Raw genomic sequence first — 24,393 nt, 5'->3', positions numbered from 1 at the left:
AATTTGAGGGATGAAGCCGGAGGTTCTCTGTTTTGACCCTTGTGCTTTGCCCCCCCATCCCCCCCTCCACTGCCCTCCCCTAGCCCCCCTCCCACCAGATTCCAGGGCCTGGGGCAGAGACTGGTAGTGCTTAGTCCATCAGCAGCTGAAACATGATACCAAGATAGCCAGCTAAGCTCCTCTTTTATAGTACCAAGTCAGGTTAGGCTGTTTACATCCTTTCTTTATTGTTCTCCCGCTCCCCCCTCTTTACCCCCAGAAACCACAAATACAGAAAAATCTGATCTCCCCAGACCATAATAAAGTGGAAAAACATCACCCCCGACAAATTAACTGATGTGGACCGTTTAGTCACAGAGTATTGTTTTGTGCTGATGGGTGAAAAAGAAAACATTGCGATCACAGTAAAAAAAAGTTGCTGCCACTGGTTAGGTGGTGCAGCACGTACAAGGTCGCTCATGTGTGTGTGTATAGTACAAGAGTGCACATGCTCTGAGTGCATTCAGTCTATAGCCTATGAATTCCCTCGTGACTGTAGCCTGGAGGTAGCTCAGTCAAGGCTTTTTATTCATGAGCTGTAAGGCCCGGTGAGCTGCTATCAGTGATATGATACAAGGAGCATTCTTCCTGTTTGTATAGGTGTGAGGGTTGATATGATAATAATCATTTTGTTGCGGTCCCTCATGAGCCTTTATAAAAAAACAAGTAGATATGGAAAAGGAATGAATGCATGACTTAACACAGCTTCGCTAACTAATCAGAAATTATCAAGATAAATAAAACCTCTGTTTTCAGTTACAATATCTGATAATAAAAATAAGAAATAAAAAGTTGTTTAAACATCACAGATTTGCCTACTTAGCATCTCCTCGAACTGATTATTTCTCAATTAATTGATTAGTTGTGTGGTCCCCAAAATGTCAGCAAATTGTGAAAAATGTTCCCGGAGCTAACGGTTACTCTTCAAAATGTTCCAAACCCAAAGATGATCTGTTTATTATCACAGAGGAGCATGAAAACCAGTCATCTCTCTGTTTTTATAGACTATGTCAAAGTGCAATAGTGGCTGTCACTGTTTGCTGTGTCCTCCTGTATGGACTTATTTAATGAAAAAGAAGCTTAACTTTGTGTTTAAAAGAAATGCTAAACTAAAGTGCTAAAAAGATTAGATAAGATACCTTGAGATGTCTCAGGAGAGCAGGGTAACACATAGTATGTAGATGTATTGTAAGACATTATTTTCACATATATATAGCTACCATCTTAACTCAATGTCCACTTACCAGTACTACCTTTACTTGAGCTTTAATGTATGAGATGAAAAAGCTAGTAAGTGGACCTTAAGTTAAGATTTCTTTTGTCAAACTACTGTTTACAAGGTCAAGAATGAAATTTCAAACTCAGCTATATAGTTATCTTTTCTTTGCATGTGTCCCTCCAGGTGTGACGTGCGAAGCGGAGCTCTCCTTCACCCTGGAGCCCAGTGACATCATTGCGGTACAGAAGCAGCCCCTCATGCTCCACTGCCAGGTGGACGGCATTCCCCCAATTACAACACAGTGGAGGCATAACGGCCTGCTTTTAACTCAGGACCAGCATCATACCACTTTCATCAATGGCTCGCTCCTGATCGCTTACTTCCTGAAGACCAAATCTGACGGCTCATCTGACGAGGGGGACTATGAGTGTGTGGCCCAGAATTCTTTTGGGCTGGTGGTGAGCCGTAAGGCCCGCGTTCAGGCAGCCAGTAAGTCTCTTCTTTTGTCTTTGAGTTATGCATTTTGAGGGCTGTAGTAAGTTGTGTAAAGGTTTGATACATTTAGTGTGTTTACATGCAGTCACTCCAAACCCAATTAAGGAAATAGTCCTGCTTGGTTTGACTTCCATTCAGGTTTTCAGTCTCCGCATGTCAGTCACCAGATACAACTAACATGGTGGCATGCACTCTGGAAGCTGGTTGGCTGATTATTTTGTTTTTAATTGTAATATTTAGGCTTTATCATCTTAAATTACTTTATCTAGAGATACCAACTAAATATTTTAGTCCCTTGTGTCAGAATAAGACATCCTGATAAAACAATGCAACTATGACACAGGCATGAACTGCAACCTCGACCTCTTAAGTTAGATTAAATTGTGATCTGTTGTCCCTACAAGTGTAAACAATGTAATTAAAATATCCTCTTAAACATTTCAGTCCAATCTCAGTCTTTTGGGTATTGCTGTGCTTGTAAATGTACTTAATATCCCTGACAGTGGAGTCATTTGAATATTTTAATATCATTCTTTGAGTGTAATGAACTTTCTGATGCTCATCTACAGTGCTGCTTAGAAATTCAAGCCTTTGAGTTTAGCATTAACAAGTGCTCATGCTGAGAGTATCCAAGCTGCTTTGTAAGAGTGCAATAAGCTCGAAGCAACTCAGCTGCCCACTTACTGGTGAAGGCATCAAGATCTTTTTTTTTTTTCTCTGGCTTGACCACCAAATCTCTTATTTGAAGTCATTCTAGTTCAACATTAAGCTTTTAGCATTGTTGCCACGGTTAATTTACAACACGCTTATCATATCATAGCGAGGCAATCTGACTCCTTCCTCCTCCGTCTCTCTATCACTATCTCTGCTTTTCTTTCTCATCTCTCACACACATACTGTGCATGTCTCAACGTACTTTAATTAAATGCAGAGTCAAGGATGAGCACATTCTTCTGTACACACGCTGAGATGTTGAAGCAGCGGCTTTAGTGACACTGTACTGTTCCACGCTGCTGAGTTAAGACTTTTTGAATGCTCTGTTTTATATGTGCTGTAACACAGAGATGGACAAAGACCTGCAGAAGCCTGTTGATTCTCGGGCTGTGTGTAGACAGCATACTGCTGTGCTGTTGTGGCCAATACAGCTTTTCCACTCAGTGGGATAGGGAGGTTAGCATGGACGTCTCACTGGCCAAAGCGAAAAGTCACTTCAGCTCAGTGGCTGGCGCTGTCAAACACATGCAACTTTTTAAGGCCTCCCGAAAGGGCTTTTCTCTCAAAGGTCAGCTTGCAGATGCCATTTCAGCACATTTTTTAAAGCTTCTTTCTCTGGGAAAGTAATCAATACGGCTCCCTACTTTTATTAACCTGAATTATTTTGACATAGTAGTGAGAAAGCATGAAGAAAATGAAAATCTATAGATATATGAGCACAGGAGGCATCACCTGAACAAGGCGCCGAGAGCGCAATAGAATTATCCTGATGATTTGTACTGCAGCAGTTTCAGGATATTATTTATAGCTGCAATATCGGGTAGGATTGTCACGTTACTCGCTTGAAGTTTTGTATCACAGTGAGAATCATTTTATTTGCCAGGTAGATCAACATGTGCTCTGTGGTGTATTTGGAAGTTGGTGCAGACACAGCAATGTCATAAAGTTTTTGTAAACAATTCAACTATATACTAGCCTCAAAGTTAGCTTATTCATGTCTCTCTCCAATACTGTTAGGAAACTAACAGCTAAGTATGTTATGGTCTGAATAAAATTAACTTATTGAATATATTAAAAAAAGTAAATTTTTCAAATTTACATAAATTTTGGATGTGAAATTCTTTTTTTTTCAATTCAGGGGTTTAATATGTGCATGGAAAATGAAGGATTATGCAATCAAAGAGCAATTTGATGTCTTTCATCTGTTTATACAGAATTCAAAGTGAATGTGGAATGTGATGTGAATCCAGATTTAATCTCTGCTGTGAGTGAACTTGACCTGGAACACACAGCTATTTGAGCCATAGCTGGAGTTCAACATCAGTCATGGTCATGTTTCAGCTGGGCTTTGCTCTCCTGCAGACCTTTTCCACCTTTACTTCCTAACTTGTATTGATTAGGAAAGGACCGAAAGATTACTCAAAGTCACATTCTGACCCCTGATCTCTGACCTTTTGGGCTGTGTTAAGCAGTCTTTTTGAGGGGTCTTGAATGAGCAGAGGCTCTGCTATAATGATACTCCCTCCCTCCTTAATGGAGTCTTGCTTCTATAAAGGCAGCAAGAAGCCATCGCTGTGAAAATAATCCTCCAGAGACCCTTCAAAGGAACTCGCAATATACGAATTTGTGACGATAAAATGTCCCAGTATTACCCATCATTTGCCACTAATAGCTTCTGCAATTTTGAAGAATTGCTATAAAACAGTGTGCATTCCCCATTTTTCTTACAATGTATAAAAAATGTCTAAGGCTTTTAGAAATCAGATTAATGGGACTTTTGTTGCACCTTTAGATGCACTGGTTGACTTTCAGTCTGACCAAAGGATCTTATATTTTTTATGTTGTGTCACATAAGAAAAATCACAGATTTTTGCTCTTCAGAAGTGGGCATAGTGTCCTTTGTACTTACAGTGCTGCTATTAGGTTTTCTTGATGGATGGCACTGGAAATGCTCTGGGTTAATTTTGAACTCTTTGCTTGCTGTCCCGTTTCTTGCACCTCTCAAGCTCCAGTTTCTTGCAGCCTCCTCCTGTCCAGTACAGAAGTGTTCCCCTGTTGATCAAGCTTCGATTTGTTAGACTTGTCTGCTAGGAGCTTAATCTTTAAGGTGAACTATAACCCAGAGAGAGGGGTTTGAACAACCACTGGTCCATTTCAGAGTTCTGGACTGGATATAAGTTATTCAGGATAAGGTATTTCGTTTATTAAGAGAATTGGCCCAGATGTATGAGTAAGTGTTTTCCTTACAAAGATCAGGGACTAGTGTTTGTTTCTTTTTCTGTTCCAAGTGTTTGTTAATGTTGTTGCTCTCTTTGTGTTTTTGAGGTAATTTGCTGTGTTATGGTCCCTCTTACAACGGAGCTCTGACTTGTACCACTGTGATGCAATGGCTGGTGTGATTACTGAAGCTTCTTTATAGCCCTCCCAGTGGATAAAGCCTCCATCTTACCCTCCACACTACCACCCTCCATAAATTTCACTTTTTATTTGCTTGACAACCATTTGTGTGAGCTCACTGTCGGGGGCCAGTGTAGGACGGACTCCCTGTTGGCCCTCTAAATCGGCAGTCGGTCCAGGAAACACTTTTTTTCTCCTAAATGTTATCTCTTTGATGGTCAGTTTCTTTCTCTGCCCCTCTCGCTCTTTCCTCAATTTCTCTAGGACCTCCTCATTAGCTTAGGTTCAGGAAGCTTTTCATCATTTGGATGAATGACAAGCCTGGTACAGTGGACCCGGCCAGGGCTCCTGCCCCTCCCCCACAGCACGCCCACGTCACCAGGCAACACACCACAAAAGCCCTCTGTTACAAAATAGCTTTTAGGATCAATTGAAATGACTTGCTTTTGTCTGTTTGTCTGGAATTAATTGGAAAGAGTTGAAGCTTTGTTAGGAAATAATTTATTTTTTTCCCCCAGTCCCATTCATATAGGACGACTGCAATTGACCTCAGGGAGCACTGGAAAAGATTTGCAAACACAATATGAAGTGTGCTGCTGAGAAAAGGCAAATTCAGTGCAAACACGAGGAGAGTGAAAACACAAATAGTAGAAAATACAATAAATCCAAGTATAAATATCATGTGTATTATTTACTTAATAGACTGCGTCATGATATATAAAGAGCCCCGGCTGCTTGATGATCATTTCCACCTTGTTAAATTCTAAAATCGTCATGGTGAATTGTGCTGCCGTTATAATAGTAGGCTTCTGAATGAGACCTTAATGAAAAAGAAGAACCCAGGGGGCTGTAAAGGATGAGATAGGAGAAGACAGAGGATGCCTGTAAAAGTGTCTCAGTTTATACCCATGCTCATTTGTGTGAATTTAACTCCCATTCAGGGCTGTAAATGTAAATAAGTGTTAACCAGGCAGAAAGAGGGTCCAGCAGAAACTACATGTGGCTGAAGATGAGAAGTTGCAACGTGCTACTTTGGAAAGCTGTGCGGATGGACTGCCACCAGCAGCTACTCAGACTCACACTGCGGTTAGTGAGAGTGATTTATGGGGAGCTCATGTTAGTTTACGTGAGAGTGTTTGTACGTGTGCGTGCGCGTGTGTTTGAAGGGTGGACAGTGGCTCTCCATCACCCTCCGACCTTCCTGTCCCCACCCCTTTCATGGCCTCCTGCCTGGGTGAATGCTGAAGCGCCATCCCTACATCTCCTTGTGGCTCCCTTTGTCTGCGAGCCAAACCCCGCCCTCGATCTGTCCCCCTCCTAGCCCTGCTCTTCTCTGCTCGCTTGCCACGAAGCAAGTCATCTCTCTGTCATATAGAGTAGCCAACATAAGCTTGTTTTGACATTTAAGCACAAAGCCTCTTAGTGTTTTCTTTTACTCCTTGCAAAATCAAGATTACCTATGTGCGAAAAATCTATTACACGTCTGACATTCAAGCGTTACTTACTTCATCTAGATTGTTCAGGAAAAGTCATATTATATAGTATAGTCATTGCTGTATTCCCCCTGCTGATATTATTCCTCTCATTGATATTCCTGTCTTGAAAATATCACATAGTAGTAGTGCATACGGACATGACCTATGACTGCCCTGTCGCTTCCTTTGCGCAGGTATGTGGGCTGATGTTAAACCAGAGTGTTCCCTCCTGCTGTGTGGTCAGCGCCCCTCCATCTGTCCGCTACTGTGTCAGAAGGATTGAGGAAGAAAAGAGCTTTTTTTCCCTTTTTCTGTACTGATGAGGCGGGCTGAGGGGATGAGAGCTCTGACCTCTTCTGTGTAATTACAAAAGAGGCCGGTTTATTACAGTACACCTGCGGACTAAATAATCTGATCTCATTGCCTGACTGCGCACGCTCTGTTTGAGTTTATTCAGAATTGGCAACAGTGAAAATGGGATTTCATGACTTATTTTAGAATATCAATCAGCTTTTAAGAGCTGGTTTGTGAGAGTTAACTACTGATCTCATTGTCTCTCCCTACTGTGTTATATGAATATATATATAAATATGCTGTTTGTCCTCTATGGGATGTATTTTTGTCATTGAATTGAATAAACAGCAAAACTGAATGCACCTGACGAAGAACATGAACGCATATTTGCATTGACAGATGCTTAAACTTCAACTCTCATTTAAGGATGAGGCACTGTGAATCTCTATTATTTCTGAAGATAACACATCATTGACCTTGAAGCAGTAGGAAATCACCAAGGGATCCCATTCTGCTCATAGCATGCCTTATTGTCTTAGTTTACTGTATGTCTTCATATGGTGGGGAACAATAAGATGCAGTATAAAATTTGGTTTTAGTGAGCTTTCCAATCCAATTAAGATTGCTTAATTATTTTCTAATCAATATATGCATTCATTATCATTCTCTGTTTATCATTTATCACAGTATTGATAATGCTGCATGCTTGGAGACAAAAAGGGCGTTCGCCCGAACTTGCTTTGCTGAATTATATCAATTGCATTGCCTTTATCTCCAAATGTCAAGAACAAACAGCAAAATACAGCAAAATCAAGAACACAATGGCTGCTAGTGTTCTTACATCTTGAGTTTTGCTGTCAGGACTTCAGCCATGCACACAGCGCAGACATGTGTGGAAAGCTTTAACAGTCTTCTGTTAGAGGGGAGCTGCTTCATAATATGAGGGACGAGCTACTGTGTGGGGCCGAACAGGCACCCTTTCACTCTAAAAATATCTGCCTGTGTAAACATCACTTGGCAAATCAAGCTACTAAACAGGGAAAGGAAGAGTGGTGAACCAGCTGGGTGATGAAAATATTGAACTGCCTGGAACAAGCATTTCACTTATTCCTTCAGGCCCTTTGTCCTCATGTTCGACATGGTTTTAATCCTATTTATGTCTTTCTTAGAGTGATAAAAATAATGGCATCGTGTTATATGTTTGTTTATATAGAAATTTAAAAAAACTAACCGATTTATTGCCAAAGTGATTTTTACACAAGGGGAAAACATAATGTAGGAACACAGATACACACATGTACATTATGTTCTAAATGCATACACATACAAAACTTTCACACAAGTTAGAGTATATAAGATAAGATAAAGGGCTACATTTACATGTAAACAAAGTACAGATTAGTTTTACATATATTAAATCAACAGAAACAACATACAGATACAGATGCAAAATAAGAAAAGAAAAAACATATATAATAACAGATTGAGCTGACATTTTCAAGCAAACTGTTCCACAGTCTAGGTGCTGAAGACAACAACAACGACAAAAAAACTTGTCCCCAGCCCTTTTTAGATGGGACTTGGGGATGCAGCAGTTAACATGCCATGCTTGGAGGCTCTAAGGGACCTAGTGGTGCTGAATAGTACATCAATCAGTGAAGTAAGTAGGTGCTAGACAGTTCTGGGCTTTATATTCAAATATTACAATTTGTGTAGGTAACACACAGGAGTCAATGCAGAAAAGTGAGGAATAAATTATTATGGTGGTCTTTTTACATCAAGTAGAAGCATTCGGTCTAGGGAATTCCGAAATTGATTGGAAAATTACTAGCACATGAACATCTTTCTCCAGCTCAGATGAGGCACTTAGCTTTATTGTAATTCTATGTTGGAAAAAGCTAGACTTGACAACTGAAATGATCGATCCAACAATAAATGTCCTGAAGACATTTACCAGCACGGTCAGCTCAGTTTGGTTACTGGATTTTGTTGGGACATATATTTGATCTCCATAGTGGAGAATACCTATGAGTAGAAGGAACAGTAAGGGACCCAGAATTAAACCCTGGGGGGCTTCTTATGCATAATTACAGGGATTGGTAATAAAATATCTATCCGTCTTACATGATGAAGTGGAAACCATTTAAATCAGTGCAGGAGGCATCATACTAATTTACTGAATGGTCAAGGAAAATAAAATGATAATTTGTGCTGAAGGCTGGGTGGAGGTCAGTTCTGGTTTGAAATGAAAATAACTGGTTAAAATTATGACCGACAAAATGAATGCTCCATTTGTGTAACCACAAATCTTTACTTTTTACCTAATATCTAATACTATCTTGGGAAGTTCAACTTCTTATTTCAAATGAAAACAATTACTGAACAGTGTTTGTGTTTGTGCTCACGTTTGTGTTTTTCCCCAGTTTCATTCAACATTCCCTCTACTCCTGACTTGCTTCTCTGAAAGTCTGGTGCAATATAAAAGCACATATTTAACACATATTGTTATGCATCTTTTTTTCCCTGGCAATACAAACTATTTTTAAAAATGTGTAGAGAGAGGAAGGAAAATGAGACACTAACACATCAGGTGTAACTCATCACTCCTTCAGACTTCAACATACTGCCTAGCAGCCATTTTTTAGAGTAGAGTTTTATGAACAAACATTTTATTCTTCATTTTAATTAGAGCTGCAACAATTAGCCAATTAATTGATTTGTCAATCAACAGAAAATTAATCAGCAAATATTTTGATTATCAATTAATTGTCATGTATGAGCATCAGTAAACTGAGCATCTTTATTTTTTGGACAAAACAAGACATTTTTGAATAAATCTCCTTGAGCTGTGGGAAATTTGCTGTTATAGTTACACTATTTTCTTACATTTGCAGGTTAATTGATAATAAAAATATTTGTTAGTTGCAGCTCTAATTTTAAGGATGATTTTCATGTATAGCTGACACCAAAACAACTAAAATATATGAGCAAACTCTGACCTTGTCACAGAATGGTTCCTCTGCCAACTCTTCCAGCAGCTGCTCTCATCAGCTGTGTACACCATAGCTGATCATCAAGATAACGCCCATCCAGATAATATCTTCTTATTTCAGTGTCATAGAGTGCAGTGTTTATTTTGGATTACATTCCATACGGAGGACCTTTAATATTTTTCAGAAAGTGAATGTCTTACAGAAGTATTCACCGGTTCCATTCTTACAATGCTAACAACTCTGGCAAATCTGTTTTTTGACAGATCATTTTAAAGGAATGTAAACTTAGCCTTGACCATTTGGGATCAGTTTAGGTCTTAGTTGAAATTCAAGTTCAGTGTTGGGAGTGTGTGTGTGTGTGTGTGTGTGTGTGCCAGTGTCTGTCAAAGCATGTGTCTGTGATCTGTGCTTGTGTGTTGGGCAAAGTGGGACATTGTTAATGAAGTCTGTGTTGGTCTCCGGATGTCTCTGGACCACCCTAGGTATTCTCAAACAAACAAATGAAAAGGGGGCCTAAAATTCCTTTTGCCTGCTTTTAAGGCTCATGGGAGGAATTCTTCAGTAATAGAGGTGAAAGGTGAAAGGAGAGAGAGCAGAGGCCAGGCCATAGGTTGGATGGGGCGGACCAGTCTCCAAAAGCTGGAGTCTGGCTTTACAATCTACACACAGCACTCTTAAATTAACCTACTTGGATTCAGACAAATCCAGTATGAGTGTTTTTTTTTTTGCCTGTCCTAAGTGTGTGTTAGTGTGTTGTCATGCCAGCATGTGGTAGTCTTACTATCATCTATAGTTCCCCGGGCCTCTTGGAAGATTTCCGTGTGTGTATTTGAGTTTGAAGCCTTAAGAATGAGGACATTTTTACACATTGACTTTTTGTTTGGTTCTCACTTCTTTGAATTCATATTTTGTGTTTTTTTAACCTTCCTTTAGCGTTAAGATGAGAATTTGGATGAGGTTTAGGTTAAGTTTAGGCAACAAGGAATCAATTCAGTCAGCAGACAGTCCTCTTAAGGATGGTAGCACAAGAATGTGTGTGTAATGTGTGTATGTTGGTGTTCCTGTGATTCCAGGCTTCACCAGCGGCTTGGCTAGCTCCCGCTACTGCCCCGTCACCGCGCTTCACTACACTTAACAGAGCCTTTATGGCCAGATTGTGCAGTTAAAAGCCTTTACAGGGTCTGCACCATCCACCAATAAAAACACCAAAACTCCCTCTTCCTGTCTTCTCCTTTGGCAGACATTTTGTTTTGCATGTGTGAAAATGTGTAATAAGGACAAAGACAGACAGGAGGTGGAGTCAGGGGTGGTTAGTAGTTAGTAGTGGTACTTGTAGTAGTGATAATAATAAACATAATAGTGCTATTTTATAACATTATCCCCCCACAGTTGTTCACACACAGGGGCCCTCAGTCCAGTTTTCCATTTTGTTTAAGCAGGGATCAGGAAATCTTTCTCTGGCGGCCAATAAGCAGAAGAGTTGGAGACAAAGGCCAGTCAGTGATGGGCAGGCAGCAGCTCTCCTTTGGGCCTCAGCCACCTCTCCCCTCTCAACCCTGTGTGTATGTGTGTGTTTGTGTGTGTTGGGTACCTCTCCGAGCGGAGCAGCACCTATTGTTAGTTGTGAAATGCAGGGCAGTGGAGTGGCTGGGAACAGGCAGAGGCTGTGGAGATGTGCAGCCTCTGGTGGCTCTGCTTTGTGCTGGTGGCCTGAGCGTTTGTTCTCCTGACCGACTCAGCTAGCTGTGGCTGAGGCCCCCTTTTGTCACTGCTGACTCTGGGTGGGTGTGTTTCCCCGTGCAACCGCCCTCCCCCTTCTTCTCTCTCTGTTTCAGCATTGACTTAGAAATAGAGGGGTCAGAGGTCACGGGGGGCTGGACGATGGAGTAGGGGGGGGTTTATCTGGGAAACGGTGACCTTTTTGTGTGCACTAGGGCAGAATACCCCTCCCCTTTTTTTATTCTCCTCCCATTACGTTACCCTCCTCCAACGCTCTGCCTCCTGCTCATTCCCCAGTGGGGACCCATCCCCCTGTCTGATGGCCCCAGGGCAGTGGCAGTGACCTTGGCTTTGGCAGTGAAATAAGGTGGCCCAAACCTGCCACGGCATCACAGCTCTAACCCTGCCCCTTCCCAAACAGGCAACGCAGCAACCTGGACGAACATGAGCCAAATAAGCACATTTCCGCTCACTCAGAAAGGATATTTATTTATCTCTGTCATGGGTTTTCCATTCCTCCAGGCAGGCTTAACAGTTAGTCCCTGTGAATAAAAGTCAGTTGTAACAATGTAGTTCTTCACCTCTAATACTAATGTTGTTTTCAGGCATATTTCATACAATACATGACTAGGTGATTGATTGATGTTGGACTTAGCTGTAGGAAATGCATGGCAATATTTCATTTTTGTCAGACAATTATAATGACTAGGTTCTGCGTTGAAGCTTTTATTAGACAAGCAATGACTGGACCCAGTGACTGCACACTTTGCACACTATCATAGATCTAAAGAAAAAAACAAGTAATTCTTAGAAATATCTTTGGCTAGCTATCAATATACAAGATTTAAATAAGGCAGATTAAGAAAGGCTTATTTTTCTCCTTTGATAAAGGCTTACTGGTATTTGTGTACAGGGAATAATGAGGGAGGGTGAGTATGATACTGTGAGAGATTGTGAGAGGAAATTATTGAATGGTTCTAGCTTCCATATGCATCCATTGAAACAGCTTATGTCAAAACAGATGCAATGCATCAGTGTGCCTTCATTTTGTCTGGGATTTGTTGTTTATTTTCACAGAGGTACTTTTTAAAAAAAAAAGCTAATAAAAATTGGTCTCAAATAAAAAAGTATGTAATAAATAAAAAGGCACAGTTTCTCAATTCAATGCACTCATATCTCACTGTCATGGTATGATCACAAGCTTCTGGTAGCTAGGTAGCAAACTTCAGATATATATTAGTGTGTAATTGACATTACAGAGTCACTTTTCTTGCTTCAGGACTCTTCTCTACTCTACTCTATGCTACTTCTACAATATGTTTCAGGATTTACCATTTTCCTGTAATCACCACCTAAAGTTACATCGGCTTGCTTCAAATGCACAATCCATTATTCATAAAAAAAAGTTGACCCAGTGTCCCATTGTTTGACGCATCTTTTAATACACAAATAACATCAGACAAACAAAGTCTGATGTTTTTTGATGTTGGTGAAGGTTTGATTCCTCCAGTAATGTTGTAAATATTGGAGTGAAACAGACATATTTAATCTATATCTTCTTCACAATCAAATTCTGAAATACAGGATTTTCTGTAACAGCATGAACTCACTGAGATCAATATTTAAATCAATTAAATCAGAACAATGTTTGCTCTCTTTCCTCCGTAGTTGTCACATGGGGATGGAGTACCTGAAGTGTTTGGGGTTAAAAGCCTTTCAGGCTCCAGTGTGTGTGGAGTCGGCCACCGGGGATAAAATGAATTCCACAGGAACCAATTAGAAGAGGTTGCTGTTGGCAGAGGATGAAAGATTTCTGGGTTGGCCAGTTTCCTCCCGACAACCTGTTTGCAATGTCTGTAGATTTGTTAGCATGTATCACTTTTTAGGAGTGTGATGATGAGCAAAATTCACAGCTGAAGAGGAAGAGAAAGTGGCTTAAATTTCCACTGTTATTAGAATTCATTGTAACTTTCAGTGTTATAAATGAAGAATATTTGAGACCTCAGAATAAAAAGTAATTTCGAGTGATATCTCAGCGGGAAATATAACGAACAGAAGAAGCAGTAATTTATAATATAAGAGGAGCAACCAGATGTTCAGCAAGATAGATCATGAGGAAAACCTGCATTGAGATATGTGTATTGATTTGAAAGCATTAGATTTATAACATACAGTTACACCTCTAATCACTTTGTTTACCACATATGCCAAGACTTTGTTGTGACAGTAGAGTTAATTACACTGTACAAACCATTTAATCATGATGTAGAGGTGTAGGTGACCTAGTAGCTTTCATTTGAGTGATGAGATTAGAGCGGGCAGGCCACAGCAAAATAAGCTGCCATCAGTAAACCAGACAGGGGTAGATGAAAGTGGAGAGAGGTGGGGAGTAAAATAGATGGAGCATGTGTCGATGGTCTCAAATGATCTCTGGGCCCCTCTGGCTCTGGAGGCTGGACCTTGAACCAGGAAGGAACATTCCATTCCGATGCTGTGCCGTGACCTCCCGACCTCGGCAGCTTTGTTTCAAGGGCAGCTTTCGACAGGCAGCAAGATGCAAAGCAACAGCGGCGGGCTTGCTTAGCTTGAAGAAGCACGCCTCTGCCGTTAGAACATGCCGGAAAACTGCTCCCCTGACCCCACACTCGTAATTCATCACTGTAACATACACATTACTTACGCTTATCATCAAATAAATGCACTGACGTGGACATGTGCATGCTGTGGCACAGGCTCTTGGTCAGTGACTGTACATACCTGCTTCTAGTAAAAAACATCAACTAATGTGCATTCTTTCAACACATAGACATGTTACTGAGGCCCCATCGCTCTCTGTGAACATACCCTTGAAACATTTAATTAAATTCCCACCGCAAGTGGTGTACAAGCAATCATAAGAGACTCTTTAACTGGCCTTCTCTCTGTAGCTGCTCAGAGGATGAAATGTGTTTATTTGATAATCATATAAAGAATTTGTATCATCTGTCCAACTGCCGCCTTTAATCATATTTATGAATGTGTCTCCATTTTCTTTTATAGAAGTGGTTTCATGTCGTGTGTTAGTAAGTCGTATGGAGGATCATTTCATTGCCTCAGCTTGAAAAGATGAAACATGATGCGAGTAGTGTAATGGCCCTCTCCATTTGCCAGCATAGGCATTATTTGTGAGTGGGGAGACAGTTTTAGAGGGTTAGCTGGCTGATGGCAGGTTGGAAGAGCCTGTGATATGTGCTCATGTCTGACAGCTTATGGTAGTGCTCCTCCCATCCACTGCAGTGAACAGACAAGACGAGAGCATGGCTGTCAGAGAGCCACCACTACAGGCTGTGTGTTTGTTCTTTGTGTCAACCTCTGTGTTGAGGACTTTTTTTTTTTTACATCATATCTAAAAATAGAGCAAAGAACTATTGATACTGTATGTGAGTAAAGGACTGCTTCAATGGTTGGCTTTCAGTTACTGTAGGCATACACTTATGCAACATATCACAATATTTTATAGTAAACATTATAATTTAGTGTCCAAAGGGGAAAAAAAACAACTAATATACTCCTCTTCTTTAAATGTTAAAAAGAAGAATAGGAGATGAGTTCAAACAAGCTCACTTAATCGAAAAATAAATGCAAAAAATGCTCAGAGCCACAACAAGACAGTTTACTGTAGCTTTAATTGATAATCCTGAATAATTGACACGGCAGAGTCACTACAAAGACAAACCTTATATTTTATTCCATTGTTTATAAGCTCTAGCCTTGGGATTTTTTTCCCATAGAAAAAAAAATAACCCTTCCTCTCAATTTATGTAAATCCAGAGCTGCTCTTTGTTTACTCAAATCCTGAAAATGGTATTTCATTATCTGATGGAACAGATACAGCATCGTAACAACTGCAGTATCTGCACAGTCTTTGTGTGCACATACACTATAGGTAGGCAGAGACAAAGGGCTTTCATTTTTCACCCACTGTCTTGTAACACTAAGTGGTTATGACAGGGCCTGCACTTGCCTTTCCTCTATCCTGTTCTGCTCCTCTTCCTCTGTGGTTATTTTTCCTCACGCATCGGTGTGAACTACACTCACAGTGCAGTGGGCGTGGCGGAGAGTCGCACATGTGCGTACAAAGGAGCTGGGGGCTACTGACTGCATATTAACATGAATTCATCGGGATTAGCCAATTTTGAGAGGAGCGGGGGGCTGGGTCCCTCGGATCAGCAAGGGGCAGTAATATCCCCGGTGACCGCAGTCAGCTGGCAACCAGAATGGAGGGAAGGAGGGAGGGAAAAGACAGTGAAAAGAGGAGAATAGGAGGCAGATTGAGATATGAGTGTCCGTATCTTGACATCACAAGACGAGGCGATGGCAGTTCTCCATACATTAATGGCTGTTGCTCTCGTTGTCATTATCTTAAATCCTCCATGCTCTGAAAGGGGTGCTGTTACTGTACGGTAGCTGCTGTGGAATTATCCTGTATTCATTCCACTTCCTTTCTCTTTGCATTTAAGTTGATATTTGTCAACACAACTAATTTTTTCCTCTGTATGTGTAGTTCCTAAAGTCATGCATGGAGTGGTTGACAGAAGTGACTTCCACCTATCTTGTTGGTCATGATTGATGTTACAGCACGTTCTCCAGGTAATTGAGCTCATATTTACAGAATAGAGCATCTGGTGCTTTTGCTACTTCCTGTCATAATCCTCCATTTAGCCCAGTATGAGCCAAGGCCCAGTCTTCCCCTCAACAAGAGGGAGATGATTTACCAAAACAAACATTTTCATTGTGAGGCATTATTATATTTTTTTAAGGGTCTGTCTCATTCTTTCCTCAACAGTCCACTCTCTCTGTCTTAGACACAATCACCAGCTCCTCCTTTGCTATGTTGTAGTCCCGTTGCCCCCCACGAACGCATCTCTGCTTGCCACACATGTGATGGCACTGTGTTGCCCGGGATTGTGATTAATGGCCGCAATTCAGCCTGAAAAATTCCCTTGAGTGGGTGCCAGTTGGCTTACGCAGAGAAGAAACTCATTACTGCTGTCAGTTGAGCTGACGGAGCAGGGAGGGGTGTGAGTGATTGTACGTGTATCTGTGTGTGTGTGTGTGTGTGTGTGTGTGTGTGTGTGTGTGCGCGCGCGAGCGTGTGTGCGTGTGTGTGTGTGTGTGCGTGCAAGAAAGAAAAAGAGAAACTCATTTTTGTGCATGTCTGTAAGTGCATGCATGTCTGTCCACCTTTGCCATATATAAGCGATCATGCGTTAATAAGTGCACGCATGTGTTCTAAGCTGAGTGTAAAAGTGACAATGTGTCCCACGGCTCGTATCCAAGTAACATGGACAGTTTCTCAGAAATGAATGAACCTGATTCTGTCAGCACCATGTACACACAAACACTCCAACTTAAGCTTTTTAATGGATAACCTGTGTGCACCATGCCGCTTTATGACCACCATCATTCTCCTCTACAGTGTGTTAGAACGTATGGATTCTTGTTTGTCTGTTTCTACACATTCCCATCCTCCATTCACAGATAAAACCCTCTTATCTGTGGTAAGGTAAATATGGCAGGTGGTGTAGATATTATTTCCACGTATTACTCCTATGTTAGAGCCTATACTTGTTAAAGCAATGGAAAGGTTTCCATTTAAAAAAAAAAAACATAATTGCCTGTCCATTCTTATTAAAGGTTATGAGCTAGTGACAATGGGAAAGGAAGGCAAGAAAGAGGGAAAAAGAGAAAGCAGTCAAATATGAGAGCAGGCTTGCATAAAATGGATAAGCAAATAAATGTGCTATTCACTGAGAGATTGCTATCTACATTCACTGACACCACAAACGCTGCCAAAATGAAGCTTTGAGGACATACATTGCTCATATGGAAATTAGCTCCATATGTGGCTCAGGCTTTTGCTTTGCTGCTTAGTTTAAGAGAGACTGGAGCTGGGCTGGTTGATAAATCTAATTATTTTGTCTAATTCATGCTCAATGCATGTTATATCTGAATTGTGGAATCACAATTGTATGTTATAAAGTGGCAAATATATTATCTTGCTCTCCATCAACAAACAAACAAACGATATGTCCTGTTTTTTTTAGGTCACATCAGAATGAAGCATTCAGAAAATTATATACAGTTTAAAAATTATATACACACACATATATGTATATTGTATAAAAATATATATATGATATTTTGAAAGGTGGAGGGAGCTTTGGACTAGGGCAGCAAATAACGATTATTTTCGTTCAATTGTTTGTCTATAAAATGTCATAAGTACATGAAAAATGAGCTCATGGTGTGGTCTTCAAATGTCTTGTTTTGCCTAATCAACAGTTACCATCATGTATGACAAAGAAAAGCTTCAAATCCTCACATTTGAGAAACTGCAACCAGTAAATTTTTCCTTTAAAAGACGACTATCTAAATAGTTGTAGATCAATCGACTAATCGTTAAAGCTCTACTTTGGATTGCAGCATTGGTATTAGATTTGTTAGATATAGCTAACTTTAGCTGCATAAATTAGCTATCTAATGGTTGATGATGCAGCATACAGTAGTAAACAGCTCATCAGGACCTCATTTGCTAGCATTTGTCAGACATCCAGTGGTACTGTCATTGTGCTTTTTTATGGTAGTTGTTTGTTGTTTGTTTATACAGGAATTAAGTAAATAAAACTGAATTCAATGCTTTGAGGAACTAGTTTGAGTGACGAGGCACCACCTCATCTGAGTCAGCTTGTCTTTTGTGGAGGCGTGGATACTTGTACATTGTAAAATGGCATATTGTTGGGTAGTTATAGTAACCATAGTTACGATGTTAAATATACCATGTGCGACTTAACAAGTGGTAAGAATTAAATCTGTGAGTCAAATCTCCCACGCAGAACATTAAAAAAACATACAAACAAAGGGGATTGTATTTTGCTACTGCTGCCACAAATCTTACTAAAGATCCATATTTTGCTGATTTACGTTTGACTTGTGTTAAGAAAACTAAAAGAAAATCAGTTAACATTGTGTACCATCAGTAATTTTTTTTAAAAAAGAGGGGCCATATTGCCCAACCCTAGACTGGAGATGTTAATTAAATGGGCAACTGAGGATTTGAGACTCGCAGTTGTCATTCTGTTGATGGATTTGTTGATGAGAATTTTTGACAGGATTGCATTTTTGGAAACTGTGATGTGAGGATTTGGAAAGCAGCAGGGACGCTGATAAATGGCCAGTGGGAACCACGCAGCTGAGACACAGTAGACTTCCCTACCAAGGGGCTTGTCTTGTGTGTGTGTGTGTGTGTGTGTGTGTGTGTGTGTGGGATGGAGTGAAGAAGGGGTGAGATTTACACAGCCGTTGCAGCCATTTGGGGAGCCCAGTTTTCAGGGTGCTATGAGATGCAGTGGAGCGCATGGGCCTACCCCGCCCTGCTTCTTTCAGATGTCCCGTGGGAGTGCCAGATGTGGGGTCATCTATCTACCCGTGGTTCAGACCAGCCCCCCCCACCCCCACCCTCCCCCAAAGTCACTGTCAGATGTATACTCAACATTACATGCTACACCCTCAGAAAAGAACACACACACAAACGCACACACATGTATCAAAATAGGGATCTATTTTCGTTTCCAAAAAATATTCAGACTTATGTTCCTTCCATCGTGTCAAACTCAAGAAACAGAGAGATCCATCCTGGCTTCCTCAGAATGGCCTTCCAACCCAACAGTTGTCCTCTAATGAGGGGGAAGTAATGAGTGTTGGACTGAGGAGAATTGTGATGCCAAATGTCCATCCAGGTTGTTATTCAGAGTCACTGCTGTCTGCGGGCCTCACTTATTTCTGGCTTCACAAAACAAGAGGCGGAGAAGAGCCAAAGAAGAATTTCATGGCATTTCCATTTGAATATAAATGTTATTTTTACCCCAGATGTCTCTAAACGTTTAAAAATATTTCAAGTTCTCCAACAGCAAGACACGACAAGAGAGGGATAAAGCCAGTTGTAGGCTTTCGCTTTTGTGCAGAGAGCGTACAGTGAATGAGCTGAATGAAAGGTGGCACATAATTCATGTGGATATGAGCTCGTATATACTGGTAGGATGATGGGAGAGGCATCTCATTTGAATTCTAAAGCAGGCAGTTGCATGCTGAGGTATTGGCGATATTAATTAGATATGTGGCCTCTGGGCTAGTAGAGAATGGCATTGTGAAGGCAGAGCCTCTTTCCTAGCAACAATTAGGTGTGGAAAAGAAGAGTGTCAACATCTTTTTTAAGATATATAGTATTATTCTTCACATTAAATGCTTGGAGAATGATGGTCGTGGGGGGAAAAAACATTTCTCTCGGCCTTGTCTTCTTGTCATGGTCATACTGTTGTCCTAAGAATTGTGTGAGTGTGAATGTAAAGAGTGCATGTGCTAATAAAGTAGGTGAATTTCTTCCTCTACCACTAAATGAATGTGAGCAAAGACCCTTAAGGAAAGCTTATTGCTCCTATAAATGCTCAAGAGGAAAGAATTTCATTAACTTAAGAGATTTTTTTTATCCACTATCTGTCAAGTTAAAGAGAAGAGAAAACGTAGGAATTCAGCAGTCTGTAGAGAGCCCAAATCCTGACCCACTTCCAGGTTAGACTTTGTTGTAGCAGCTTTCAATTCTCTTTATATACTGTGGTATTTTTCCATTGTAGGTTTCCTTTATCATTCTGTCTAAAAGGCCAAAATATGTTTTCTTTTCAAATTCTGATATCGACTACTGTGCCGGGCAATAAACTGTGAGCCTTTTAAATAAAACTACTGTTATTTTGTTACCATTTAACAGCTACAGCTCCCATGAGTCTTAACCTACTGCTATTAAAACTCATCTGAGGTTAGAAAAGGTACTCAAATTTTAGATTTAGTTTCAGCTTTTCAGACAGAAATCCTCTATGAAAAAAATACATTGTCTGGCTGAGGCTAGAACAGTAATTAGCTTTTAAAAAAAAGGGACGGGACAGCTCAGTGAAGCTGCAATGTCCTTAATAAGGTGGTAATTTGGCAGAGGGGCAAACTAAGTAGGGGGCAAGTTAAGAGGAGATCAAATTCTTTCAAGTAGAGGATTCCAGGCTTCAGTAATGGGAGAGTATGCTCATTCACTGAGCCGTCTGTGTCCTCAAATCCTCTTTTATCTCCCTCTCTCTCTCTTTTCTACTTTTTATCAGAGTAGAAGCAGAATTGCATCCCAAGTGTACAAGCAGGAACCAGAAATGGAAAACTATCAGGATACAGCTTGTTTTAACGGAGACATTGTTGTCTTAAACCTAATAAGTTACATTTAGGTGATAACTATAAAGCATCTGATGATAAAAAAACACAACTTAAGAAACACCTCACACCTATCTTCTGTCCTCTTCTTCTACTGGCCACCGTGGTCAGGATGAATCGAGCCCCCCAACAAGACCTGGACTCTATGTATTTGTTAGTGTAGCGATGCCTCTGGGTGTGAGACGCCAACTGGTGTTGAATTTGGACGTGTATGCGTAAAAAAAAGCTTGGGCTCACTTGCATGTTTAAGAGGAAGATGTGTGTTCTGGAGTAAACTAGATTATGTGATGGACAGTGTGGAAAATCCGCCATCAGAGGAAATCTAGATGAGGTCTATAGAGAGCAGAAAAGATGTCCTTTTGAGTCCATTTGAGCCCTTTTGAGCCATCTCTCTGATTATCATGAGAGAATGTTTGAAGTTGTTTAATGAGTATGCAGTTTTACGCCCAGTTAGTCCTTAAATGATACAAAAGGCCCGCTCTTTTTTGTTCTCACACATCAAATCCCCCCTTTGTTGCTTGTGCGTCTCTGCTTGCACAAACACTTATAAATTTTTTTTAATCCAAAAAAAAAAAGGACACAATATCTACAAGGTTGACACCGACAATGAGAAACACTGGCACTTAATTCAAATCAAAAGCTACTGGTTTGTCTGTTATTTTAGCCCTCCTTTTCTCTTTCGTCCTCCCCCAGCTCTCACTCTCTCGTTGCTTGTCTCTAATCTTACCCAAGCCGTGACTGGGAATCATTTAAATAATCCCTTAATTTTCAGCATCTGTTGTGCTTTAATGGGTCTCTCTTTAATTAGGGTCTGCATGCTGAAGTGAATGTAGGAGGCTTAGTGCGAAGATTTGGGGCCACTGGGACAGGGCAGGAGTGCAGGGGCTTGGAGTGCCAGAGAGGGAGGAGCCGAGGCCGGAGGGACGATGGGGTGTGGTGTGTGATGGAGGTACAAACACAGTGCAGGGCACCAGTGGAGGCCCAGTCTGTGTCCCGGGGGTGGATAGGTTAGGCGGGGTGGGGGGAAAACAACTAGACAGTGAGCAATGTGCCTTTCCCATCACATTCTCTTTACGCATCAAAAACGCTTTTATCTTCTTACCTTAATTACTTTGCTACTAATTGCTGATGCAAGGCAAGTGATAGCCAACTTTGTATTCACATTGTGATATAATTGACACTGTCTAATTATGTTGTTAAAGTGTTTGTTCAGCTTTGGCCATCTTGGCAGGCAGTATCATATTTGTTTGGCAAAGACTATAATGAATATAGACAAACCTATGTTTTTGACCCACCAAAGGGTTTACAGTAGCAGTATTATGTGATGTAGTAATGCTATGTGATAGAATACTGCCATATGCACTTTATTCCTGCAAAATCAAACAAGAAATATTGCAAGAAAGACACTCAAAATACTGCATGATCCAGAAATAAAGTTGCAACTAATTTTTTTTTTCATTATCAGTTATTTTCTTAATTAATCAGTTAATTAACTTGATTAAACAGTTGGTCCATAAAATGCCAGAAAATAGTAAAACAAAAAGCTCATCACAGTTCAAATTAATAGTTTTGTCCAGCTCAAAACTGTATTCATTGTAAATAATTAGTTTGATAATAAACGACTTAGAAAAACAGCAAATATTCACGTTTGAGAAGCTGGTACCAGTGAATTTTTAGCATTTTTGCTTTAAAAAAATGAGTTAAACAATTACTCAGTTATCATAATAGTTACTGATTCATTTTATACCGATCGACTAGTCGGCTATTCAACTAATTATTTCAGCTATAATCCAGTACAACATAATGGTAAACTACAGCCCCCAAAAATGGTATAATTCTGATTCAGCTCCTCTCTAACACAATGTCAGCAAGTTGTAACCTTTACAGAGGGAGTTGGCAAAACAATTTCAAATTAAGGTCCACTGACTTGCTAGTTCTGGAGCTTTCAACTGTATCGCACCGTCATCATAAGCAGATTGCGTTTGCTAAGTTATCATAGAACTGTAGATGGTCAAAACTACCTTGATTCTGAGGACTTTACCTCCTTTATAAGGGAGTATCTATTATGGGTCATTTTAATATCCAGGGTTTTGTTTTTGTTTTTTTGTTTTATTTTGTTTTGTTTTTTAGTTATTCAGTGTGTCTTTCATTAACGTCTTTGATTAAATGAAGAAGAAATGTTTGAAATATTTGAAAGCATTTTTGTGAGTGATAACTATTGTGGCATTACTGCTCCCCTCCATCTCCTACAAAGAGCCTTAATAGCAGCCATCAATCTTACTATATTTAACTTAGTGCACACAAGCTCCACGGTATTGATCAACACAACAGACTAAGGACAGTCACACCGCTGGAAAGCCTCCTGCAAACAAGCTTGCAAGACGAACAGAAAAGGCAATTAAATTCCACTCAAAACAATTTTGTAATGTGAGAGAGGAAATTCACTCAAGTAAGAGAACCTGTCATGTTCAACCGTGAGTATTTGAAATCAAACATATGAGCATCACCAAAGACAAGTAAAGCAACGCCTGGAAAAACTAAGTTGGTAATTGAAGTGGACATAATGTTTGTGTTCTTTGGTTGATGATCCACCTGTTCTGATATGCCATTTGCTGCAACAAAGACAGCTTATGTATTGGTGTTTGATTGCTTTGTATGACTCAGACTCTTCTCGTCCTTGGATGAATCCTACTGACTTTGGTGACTATTTTCTCTAGCACAACCAGGAGGTTCACATTTGTGATGTTTAGTAAAAATTTCTCAACAACTATTGTTGAGAATTGCCATGACATTTGGTATACATATTCATGGTATGTGAAAGCAAAGCACAGCCTCACAGAGTAGCTAGCATGGCAGTAGACTCGTTTTCACTTTTATAGAAGCTTGCGGCGTAGCTATATTTAACTCTGAACAAGCAATCAAAGTAGACAATAAAGAGAGCAACACTCACATGAAGCCATCTGCCATTGTTGTTATTGTGGTTGTGTTTCTTCTTCTTCCTCTTCTAATGAAAACAATGAAAAACTGCACTATTGCCACCATCTGTTTTGTCACCGATATGACAGCGTTTCTACAAAGCTTTCCTGTTGCTACACACACACTACAACACCAAGCCAGTGTTTTCAGATTTCCACACACTAGAGGCTGTTTTGGAAAAGCTCCATTTTTGGGGGAGAAAAATGCTGTTTTAGTCTGGACGGAGGACTAAAACAGAGAGGAGTTTCACTCAAATCGCCAATCCATGCTAACAACATGTGTTAGCAAAGTTTGCACTGGACCACAACATGAGCCTGTTGGTAACACTGATAAACAATGATTAAAAACTGAAGCTATAACTGCAATAAAAAATAAGCAAGAAAATATGCTTGTCAGGTCTCGCTGTATAAACCGTATTACAGGTGAATCGGCTAGAGAGCTTTTAAGATGAACGATCAATAGAGATGTTCCCAGAGCCCCACTGTCCTCATGTACATCTGTGCATCTGCCACCTGAGCCTAAGTGGCAGCTGTGCGGCTCAGCTGATGCTTCTGCTCATGCAGGTACTGACACAGGACGGTATTGATGTGCCAAAGCATTAAAGGAGGGGAATGAGTGTGTGTCAGAGGAAGATAGAGTACAGCCCACGCATGTGCAGCCTTTCCTTTTGTAGGTGATAAGCATCACGCACCACCAACCAGAAGACTGGTCACAGGAGTGCCCAGGCTTGGTCACAGGGTAAGGGTGGGGTGGGGGGGGCTGGTGGGGCAGGGAGCCAATAAAATATCAC

General features: G+C 40.5%; 1 protein-coding gene across 2 annotated transcripts in view; it reads left to right on the top strand.

The window, feature by feature from the left end:
• The window catches only part of igdcc3 (immunoglobulin superfamily, DCC subclass, member 3), a 61,226-nt gene that overhangs the window by 4,401 nt on the left and 32,432 nt on the right, over nucleotides 1–24,393 (top strand). The window contains exons 1-2 of one of the 2 annotated variants that reach the window (XM_042421998.1): nucleotides 1,679–1,747; nucleotides 15,889–15,974. In XM_042421998.1, the coding sequence (XP_042277932.1) occupies nucleotides 15,947–15,974 (28 nt within the window). In that variant the 5' untranslated portion in view covers nucleotides 1,679–1,747; nucleotides 15,889–15,946. Of the gene's footprint in view, nucleotides 1–1,441; nucleotides 1,748–15,888; nucleotides 15,975–24,393 lie in introns of those variants that run through there. The other variant, XM_042421988.1, reaches the window with a different exon arrangement.

This window comes from Thunnus maccoyii, chromosome 1 (genome assembly GCF_910596095.1).
Source record: "Thunnus maccoyii chromosome 1, fThuMac1.1, whole genome shotgun sequence".
NCBI classification, from domain to species: Eukaryota; Metazoa; Chordata; class Actinopteri; order Scombriformes; family Scombridae; genus Thunnus; species Thunnus maccoyii.
This window is presented reverse-complemented; position numbering and strand designations above follow the sequence as displayed.